The 9,885-nt window shown below is 46.6% G+C and overlaps 1 protein-coding gene across 1 annotated transcript; it reads right to left on the bottom strand.

Moving 5' to 3' along the window:
• Positions 1-692: 692 nt before the first annotated feature.
• On the bottom strand, positions 693-2,187 carry LOC4333633 (uncharacterized). Its single transcript, XM_015773233.3, has one exon. The coding sequence runs from the start codon at positions 2,040-2,042 to the stop codon at positions 759-761; it is 1,284 nt and encodes a 427-aa protein (XP_015628719.1). The 5' UTR covers positions 2,043-2,187; the 3' UTR covers positions 693-758.
• Between the last annotated feature and the right edge of the window lie 7,698 nt (positions 2,188-9,885).

The following is a 9,885-nucleotide window of genomic DNA, read 5'->3' as shown; positions in this document are numbered from 1 at the left end:
GGCGATACTTTTGGGTGGCATCGTCTAGAAGATTCTTTTCTTAGGGGTGTCGTGTTCATTTACCCTTCAGTAGCGCGATTTGGTTGTAGAAGCATGATGTGGTTGTTTTCTTTTCGAGGCTATGCCTTCGAGGGTTATACAGGCTTGTAATTTTTTCTGCTCAATCAATAGAATCATCGCACTATCGGATTGTTTAAAAAAACAACACGGTGCAAAGAAAGCTGTAATCCTAAGGATGAACTGCAGACAGATTTCGGGCGAGACTCTAAGGGGATGTTTGGTTTCCAGGGACTTATTCCAAGTCCCTGTCACATCGGATGTTTGGACACTAATTTGGAGTATTAAACATACACTAATTACAAAACCCATTCCATAAGCTTGGACTAATTGCGAGACGAATCTTTTGAGTCTAATTACGCCATAATTTTGACAATGTGATGCTACAGTAAACTTTTGATAATTATGAATTAATTAGGCTTAAAAAATCGTCTCGCGGATTAGCTCTCATTTATAAAATTAGTTTTTTATTAATCTATGTTTAATACTCTAAATTAGCGTACAAACATCTGATGTGACTGGGGCTAAAAAGTTTTAGCCCATCTAAACACTACATAACGTTGTTAAGTTAACATTGCACTTCGAGTTCCGATTCAGTAAGGAATGAATGCAAAGCACGAACGACACGAGCAACAAGAACAAATATTTATGTATTTGCTGCTTCTTTCTTTTGTCACTCAACTCTCCCCTTTCTTCTGCCACTAATTTACATCTTTGGGTTTGATCCTAAACCACCATGTAAAGCTCCGATCGCCGTTGCCGTCACCGCCCGCCGGCAATCTCTGAACCGAGCTAATGAACACGCCGCAAAGCACGGTGAACACGACGGCCGGGAGCTTGCCGGCGACGAGGCCTACGAGAACGACGGCAACGACGAGGAGCGCGACGGAGGACCGGGTCCCTCCCACGGCGTCGCCGTCTCCGGCGAGGACATCGGCCGGCGCGTCGATTTCTACCCGCGTGGCATTGCTGTAAGCGTCGGCGTCCGTGTCGCCTCCGTTCCCGCGGAAAGACGGCGAAGAATCCATCGATCTGGCGACGAAGGCGTCCGCGGCCTTGGTGCGCATTCCACGGCGAGAGTCCGAGGAATCCGTCGCCGTGGCGTCACCTCGGTTGCCTTCGCTGCTGCGGAAAGAACCCGACGAATCCTCCGCCTCCTTGCCCTTCATGCCCTTCTGTAACTTGCGGGGAATCAGCTTCCTCCATGACCGTTTCTTGGTCTTGACCTTGGCGTTGCTTGAGTCGTCGCCGCCTGCCGCGATTCTCTCCTCAATGGCGACTATCGAATCGTCGCCTACCTCGCTTCTCTCCTCAATGGTGAGGATGGATAACTCGCTTCGCCTGGAGGAATCGGAGAAGCTTGCCCTCGCCGGCTCCACCTCCCGGATCGGCGAGACGTAGCCGCGCCCGTCCAAATCCAGCTTGTTGTTCGCCGCCGGCCGCCGCGGCCGCCGGGAAAGCGCGGAGGACCTGACGGACTCGAGCAGGAAGAGCGAGAAGGAGGCGACGGTGACGGCCGCGACCACCTTCTTGCTCCAGATCACGAGGAGGGCGAGCGACACCACGCCGACGAGCGAGACGAACCCCAGCCCAAGGCCGAACACGCGGCCCTTGGGCTGGCGGCGGAGGACGGCCTCCACCGGCGGAAGTTCCGGTCTCGGTCTCGGCTGGGTTGGCGGCGAGACCGAGACAGCGGCCGCAGGCGGCGGGGATGGTGGTGGTGGTGGTGGCGAGGAAGGCTGCGGCGGAGGGGAAGGCGAGGGCGAGGGCGAGGGCGAGGGGGGAGCCTCCGGCCCGCCGCGCTTCTTGCGCCTGGACGCCGAGGCGGAGGGCTTCTTGAGGCGGCCATGGTTCTTGACGACGAGGTCAGCGAGGGAGGTGGGGAAGCCTGTCTGGACGGGGAGCGGGCCAGCGCGCGCCGGGCGGAGCGCGGCGAGGAGGCGGCCGAGTCGGCCGGCGGGTCGCTCCTTCAGCGGGCTGGGCATCGCCGGCGGCGAGCATAGGAGGAGGAGTTCGCCGGCGCGCCGGCCCGTGGCACACTGCTCGCCGCGGTTGGGCTTCTCGGCGCTCTGGGTTGGTGGCGGATTGGTGGGTTAGTTCCGCCTCAGACTTTGTGCGCGTGCGTGGCGTGGGGGCCTTGGTAGAGGGGAGAGCGAGAATAGTAGTGGACGACGCGATAGCCAGTGGTGCGTTTCGACGAAAAGAAAAATAAAAACCATCCAAATTTCCCCCGTTTCGCATGCGTTTTCTCGTCCAAAAAAAGGGACCTGGGAGAGTGGAAGAGGGTTTCAATTTTAGAACGGCTAAATTTGAAAGTTTTGTTGGATAAGGTTGATGATGGGTTTAGCAACTCCTTGATGAGAAGGGAAGGGATTGTTTCTTCACATGACCTGATTAATCCGTCACAAGAACTTTGCCAATTTCTACATACTTTCTCGAGATTCATGTGACGTGAGGAGAGAGAGAGAGAGAGAGAGAGAGAGGGAGAGGGGGAATGAATTGGTCTCACTGCCGGAACCAACCGGCAACCGTACCGCTTGACTAATCTGTCTCGTGCCGGTCTCACAACGTTCCAGTGGCTGACAGCGCCCTCGCTAACCTTCCACGTAGTCAATTAATGCATCATTGCTTTGGATTGATTAGTACTAATCAAGTGTATATTAAATCGATTGGCTAAGGCGCTAAGCATTTGGGGCCTTTATTTTGGTGTTTTCTTCATTTTTTTTGGAGGTTTATAGGACCTTTTGGGTCTCAGGAGGTTAAAGTACGTACTAGTAAAAATTAAGCTTCGATCATGACTCTTGATGTGAGGTCAATTCTCTTAACAGGGTCGTCACATGCTTGCACGTGAAAATAAGCTTAGCTATGCGAATTACTTAGTTTGTTAACCTTGTGTATGTCTCGTAATCTAATTAGTTACTAGTTTGTTGATGCTGTGTCTTAACGAGAAGAACAGACTATATTCTCTTGGGACCCGCGGTTGTACTGTTTGTCTCCCTAGTTCCCATCCCATGTAGCTATGTAGGCATGCAAGCCCATTCGGAAACCCCCAAATAGTTTCTCAAAAAAAAGAAAAAAAGAAACCCCCAAATCCTTCTTTTAATACTACAAAAATACTATCTTGTTGCTATCTAAAACATATAGTAATTCTAAGGAAATTCATCTTGTGTGTTTATTTTTTTTTCAATCACTTCTACATCCCAAAGTTTTGCTCTATTTCTTTATAGCTGTACTACCTCACAGTTCTCATCCGTATGTACAAATCATGTTAGTTGACCTCATTTTAGAAATTTTTTGTAGTTTCACATTTTGTTGATTTGGATTCGTCTAATTTCACAAACAAATTCACACAACTTAAAAAATAACCGCCCTTTTAAGGTTTTGACGTAGGGATCAGGGCATAGGTCTACCACTCAAGTTTTATAAAGTAAATTTCACATAACTACAATTATTTTATCAAAACTATCACTTAGCTACAACTTAAGCCAAACATTTCATAAAATTACAAAAATAACAAACTATTTTATTAAAAAACTATAACTTTTGTTGCTTACGTGTATTTGATACGTGAGACTAACTTACAAGAGTGCAAGTACCACATATGTGCTGGACAAGTGCACCCAACCTTTTTATTAGAAACAATACAAACAGATGTGCACACTCATCCCTATAAAACGTACACACGCACACCATATCCTCATAAGTACATTCGAAAGATTACACTGGTGGAGAAACCATCTTTGGACGGTCGACCAAATTCCACAATAGTCCCGGTTGCAATAAAAACCAGGACTAAAGATTATCTTTAGTCCCGGTTGAAAAGGTTAGAGCTACTTTTTGATCTTTAGTCCCGGTTGGTAGATCATCTTTAGTCCCGGTTAAAAAACGGTAGGTGATGTCAAACCCCTCTAATATCTTTAGTCCCGGTTAGTGTTACCAACCGGGATTAAAGATCAATCTTTAGTCTCGGTTGGTAACACCAACCAGGAAAAAAGATCAGCATGCGTGGAGAGATCGAGGCGCGGAGAGATCAAGGCGTGCGGGATCGAGATACATATCTCCTCCTCCCCTCCTCCCTCCCGGTTCTATCTCTTCTTCTCCTCCCCTTCTCCTCGCTATCTTACACGCGGAGGATCCTCTCCTCCTCCCCCTCCTCTCCTTCTCCTCCCCCTCCCCCCTCCTCCCCGATCTGCAGGCGGCGGCGCCACGCGAGGCTCCTCCTCCCCCTCCCCCCACTCATCCCCGATCTGCAGGCGCGGCACCGGCCTCGCGCGGCGGCCGGCGCGCGGCGCTGGCTGGCGGAAGGCGGAAGGTGGCGGCTGGGCGGCAGGCGGAAGATGGCGGCTTGTTTTATTTTTTTTTGAGAATTTGTGATCCGGATTTGAGATGTATTTGATTTGTGTGTGATATGAATATGTGATGTATTTGTGATGAATTTTGTAGAAGTTGTGATGTAATTTTTTTAAAAGATTTTGTGATGTATTTGGAGATGATCGATTTGAGGATTTGGAGGTGATAATTGATTTGGGATTTTGGGGATGGGGATGGAGTGAAATCAATATATTAAAAACAATGAAGAAAAGAATATAATAAAGGAGCAGCCAGGGATCGGCCTGGCTCTATCTACACCAACCGGGACTAAAGATAGATTTTTACTCCCGGTTATTTCACCCGGGACTAAATATAGCGATCTTTAGTCCCGGATTCGTAGTTCCGGTTGGAAAACCGAGACTAAAGGGGGGTTACGAACCAGGAGTAAAAACTACTTCTCCACCAGTGTTAGCCTGACATATATATCCTGAGAATGATGAAGCCACCTTAGGCATCTTGTTGTTGACGAGTACGTCTCACATACCGCTGAAAGAGTAATTAACTGTAAATGCGAGCACTCGTGACTAAATTGTTAATAGCTCAACTGGTTAGGTTTCATGTGGTAAGTCTTAGACTTAATACGGACTTGATAGAGTGGTCAACTAGCAGCACTGGTCTAGAGAGGGTCATAGATAAAAACTGGAAGGCGAGCAAAACTCATGTCTGTGCAAGGGATTGAACAAAGAATCAAGAGAAGGAATTTTCTTAGTAATTCTAAAAGGACAAGAAAAAGCATATAAATTATCACATTGATAACAAATATAGAAATTCCCAAAATAACATGAAAAAAAATAAAGTATCAATTTATAACATTTACATGAGCTAATATAAGATATAATGGAATGTATATACGAATTAGGGAAGGGCGCAAGTCGGCCACCCGATAATCCTTGGAATAATTTTTTTAAAAAAAAACAACATGAGAGGCTCCAACTGTGTCAATCCTCATAACACTTTTCAATAAAATGAAGGAAAAAAAGTTATGAATTACCTTCCTGTTCTCGAAAACCAAGCACTTTACATCCTTAACTATGCAAACTAGATAAACTACCCCCGAGCATTGTTTTGGGCGGTTTTGGCATAAACTGGCTGACGTGGCACTCCGGCGTGGCAAAAAATATTTTTAAAAATAATGGGCCCACATGTCGGTCTCTATATCTACTCTCACTCTTCTACCTCCTTCCCCCTCCATCTCTCTCTACCCTTGAACTGAGAGGAGATGGAGACAAAAGAAGCCCAAGGTGGCGGCGAAGAGTAGTCCCCTGGGATGTTGGCGACAGAGCGCAGTCGGCCGGAGAAGCCTAGTGTGGTCAGCCGAAGAAGCCTATGGCGGCGGCGGCGGTGACTAGTCCCCCGGGGTGCCGGTGGTGGAGTGCGGTCGACCGTGTAAGATCAAAGTGTGTTTTGATTCTTATTCTGTGATGAATAATTGGCATCTATGATTATTGGTTTTGATATTTGGAGATTATCGTCGAAGTGGTTTTGGAGATAATCAATTTTCAGGTGATGATCGGATTCACTGTTATTTTATGTGACCAGTCCGACCGGGTGGTGTATACCGGTGAGACCGGTGGTGATTAAGCGGTCAGACCGGCCGGCCCACGGTTTGACCGGCCGACGCTACGTCGATTTCGGTTTCGGGTTGTTTGTTTGGATATCCGTGATTGTTTCATGGTTATGGCTTCTAGATGGATATTATACGTATGTAATACTGTTGTTTGCTAACAATGAGTCAAGTTGGGGATAGCTTGGTCTCGGAATATGGTTTCTTTGTTTATTTCATGTGTAGGTGACTCGATGCCTCGGGAGAGTATTTGCGGTGATGGACCGGGAGTCGGCTTGGTGGTAAGACGATGTCCGTGGTGGTTAGATATCATGCGGGATACTAAGACTAGAGTTGATGCACGTGGTTGGTGAAGATTCCATATGGCATACGATGGAGGTATTGTGTGCGTATGGGATGCGGAGTCGAATTTGGAAGGAGTCCAAATTTGGTACAATTGGTTATGTAAAGTTTGTGTCTTGTACTATAGGGTTTCCTAAGATGTTTAGGACTCTTAGTATGAGTTTGGTTCGTGGCTTTAGGCTGCCTACCTTATGTATAAATAGAGGGGGAGCGTGAGGCTTCCCGGTATCGCTTTTGAGAGCAATTGAGTTGCTAGTTTAGTTAGGGTTTCGAGTTTAGTCGAGATTTTTGTAAGGAGTGCTGTTGGTGTACTTTATAAACACAGACAGAAGTAATAAAGTTGTCATCTACTTTGAGAGTTCTTCGATTTGTGTTTCATCGGGTTTCAGCGGTCTAACCGGCGACATACCGGCGGTTAGACCGGCGGCAGGCGGCGGTCAGACCGACGGAGGAGAGGCGGTCAGACTGGCAGCGACTTCACACGTGGCAGGCAATCTTCAGGCGGTTGGACCGGCGGATCAACACCGGTCAGACCGGCGGCACGAGCTCGGTCAGACTGGCGGATCAACCTCAGTCAGACCGATCTACATCGAATTTGATGGTAACTTTTATTTCCGCTAAAAGATTGGGTTTTTGGGTATATCAACCATTCACCCCCCTCTGGTTGGCTTAGTTCTTGTGATTCGATCCTACAGACCGGACAAGCCTAGGGTGGCAGTGGCGGAGACTAGTCCCCCGCGGCGTCAGCAGTGGAGCATGGTTGGCCAGAGAATCTTATGGCAGCAACGATGCGCGGTTGACCGAATAAGCCCAGTGGCGATGGTAGACTGGTAGACGGCAGTGGGCTCGTCGCCGCTTTCATGCAAGCTCCAACTCTGCCACCGCAGCCATCACCTTTGTGCAAGCTCCGCTACCTCTACCGATGCCTTTAGTGCCCTCTCCAAGGCGAGCCATCCACGAGCTCTGTCGTGAGTAGAGCCCCGCCGCTGTGTAGCTCCACCCCTTGGAGGCCACTGGCTACCACGGTCGCCAGGTTATGGGATCCGCCATCTCCTCCCTGCTCAGCTCGATTATAGAGAGAGAGGATGGGGATTGAGGAAGAGAGGGATAGAGTAGAGAGAAAAAGGTGAGAGGGGTGAGTACGATATGTGGGGCCCACTGATTTTTTAAAAAACAATTGCTGACTGGACTGCCATGTAGGATCAAAACCATTTCAGATTGAGTTAGGGGTATTTTATCCGGTTTGTATAGTTGAGGGTGTAAAATATCTGGTTTTCGAGTTCAGGGGATAACTCGGTCGATCACGATGGTTAGGGGGTAATTTATACTTATTTTCTAAAATGAACTATGAATCACTTTTTAGACTTCAAAAATAAAGTTTAGTTAGGCCCCGTTTGGTAGGGCTCTAAACTCTAACTCCCAGCTCCCAACTCCAACTGCAGTGAGAGCTAGCTCCTATAGGAGCTGAAGTGGGTACGAAAGTGTTTGGCTAGATTAGTTAGCTCCACTCTACCACGTTCCTTGTAGGCATTTCGTTGAACACCAGGTTGGCATCGGCTGTCACTGCTGTCGCCTGCCGACGCCCGCGCGCCTGCCGCGCCACCACTGCCCGCCGCCGCCAACGCAGCCCGTCGACGCCCACCGCTGACGCCGACGTCACCGTCCGTCGCTGCTGTAGGGAGGGAGGAGGATGGGGAGGAGAGAGAATGGGAGGAGAGGTGTGAAGGGGTAGTTCAGTGGCATTTTTATGTAAATACATTAAAAATTTAAAGGGTAGTGGGTCTTTTGAGGTGGAGTGGAGTTATGGAGCAGTAAAACCCAGCTCCACCCCCGTAGTTCATTTATTAGGAGTAGCTATGCCAACTCCACTGCCAAAAAAGAAGGATCTGGACTGTTTGACACAGCTCCGACTTCAAGTAAGTTGGAGTTAGGAGCTGGAGTTGTGCCAAACGGGACCTTAATTACAGTAGTATCAACTAAAGTGGGCCAAGTTTTACCTGCAAGTCGGTTCTTTTGTAATGCATATAAGACTATTAGCCTTATTGCTTTCGTTATGCTTATCTTATCTGTATGGTTTATTAGTAATCTATATACAGTTTGTGAGTAAAAGTTTTATATACTTGTTATTAGCGTTTTGAAAACAAATATTGTAAAATAATCTATAACGAAAAAACCACAAAATCAACTCTAGAACTAAAACTAAGCTCTAAAATTTAACTTTTAGCTTAATTATAAGCATAATTAGAAGTGAAATAATGGGCATAAGTGAATTAATTTTTTGCTTAATTATAAGCATAAGCTTAATCACTGTTACATGTTACTCCCTCCGTCCCCTAATATAAGTGTTACATGTTACTCCCTCCGTCTCCTAATATAAGGGATTTCGTCCCCTAATATAAGGGATTTTGACATTTTGTTTGCGCTGTTTGATCATTCGTCTTATTAAATTTTTTTTGAATTATTATTTTTTTGACTTACTTTAACATCCAAAGTACTTTAAGCATACCTTTTCGTTTTTTATATTTGCACAATTTTTTTAAATAAAACTAGTGGTCAAACAATGTAAGCAAAATGTTAAAATACCTTATATTTGGGTAAGGGGGAGTAGTTGGTAAAAATTGTTAAATCCTTTTGTAGGAGGCAAAGGACACAATATAAAATTTAATTCGAATTGTACAGTGCATCAACGCGTCGATTTTACCTCGATTTTTGTTAACACGCTTTTTAAACGATTAAACGGTATGTTCCGTGAAAAACTTTATATTTTAAAATATCAAATATATCTATTTATTAAATTTGTAATAATTAAACCTTAATTAATTATGTGCTAATGATTTTCTCATTTTAAATGTACCAACTTAATCTCCATTTTCATCCGTTTCAAACACCTCAACCTGGCTAGATTCACTCTAGCGAAGATGAACTATCATATTCGTACATACGCATGGGCAGATCGACTAGCTCGTCGGTATTTCCACTGTTAATTCTTCACAATATAGGAATGCGATTGGACGAGTTGAATAAGACTACTGTCTTCCGTCCAATTGATTAACACTAATTAAGCTCACGTATTATAACTTCCTACGAAACAGATTTTCCCTTTTATTAACTAGAGTCGACGGATAGATGTAGCATATCATTGCAGCAACTAGCAAGTTCTCCCCTGACCAGCCAAAGCGGCCAATGTACGTGACGCGATTTCGAGGGTACTACCGTACTACTACCAGTCTACTAGTACTACTCCAACTTGCAAAGTCCCCATCACGCGGGTGGTTAGGTAGCTTGTGAGGGGTTCACGATCTCCGTGCTCACGCAGGGCTCGAGTCGAGCGCGCTGTGCAGCAAGCAACGATGCATGCTGTGCGCGCGGCGGCGCCGCCCACCGCCCACCGATCTCCCGGGGCATAGCCACCTTCAGTTTTGTGCAGTACCAGCCGTGGCAACGCTTTTCACGGTGGAAATATTGTTTCCAACTTCCAAAAGTACATACGTGTACTACTCTGTAGTCCGTATGCTCTCAGTTTTTGGGCGGCACCCAATTAATAATACTTA

This window comes from Oryza sativa, chromosome 3, assembly GCF_034140825.1.
Source record: "Oryza sativa Japonica Group chromosome 3, ASM3414082v1".
Lineage (NCBI taxonomy): Eukaryota > Viridiplantae > Streptophyta > Magnoliopsida > Poales > Poaceae > Oryza > Oryza sativa.
The sequence above is the reverse complement of the archived record's forward strand: the minus strand, read 5'-3'. Positions and strand labels throughout refer to the sequence as shown.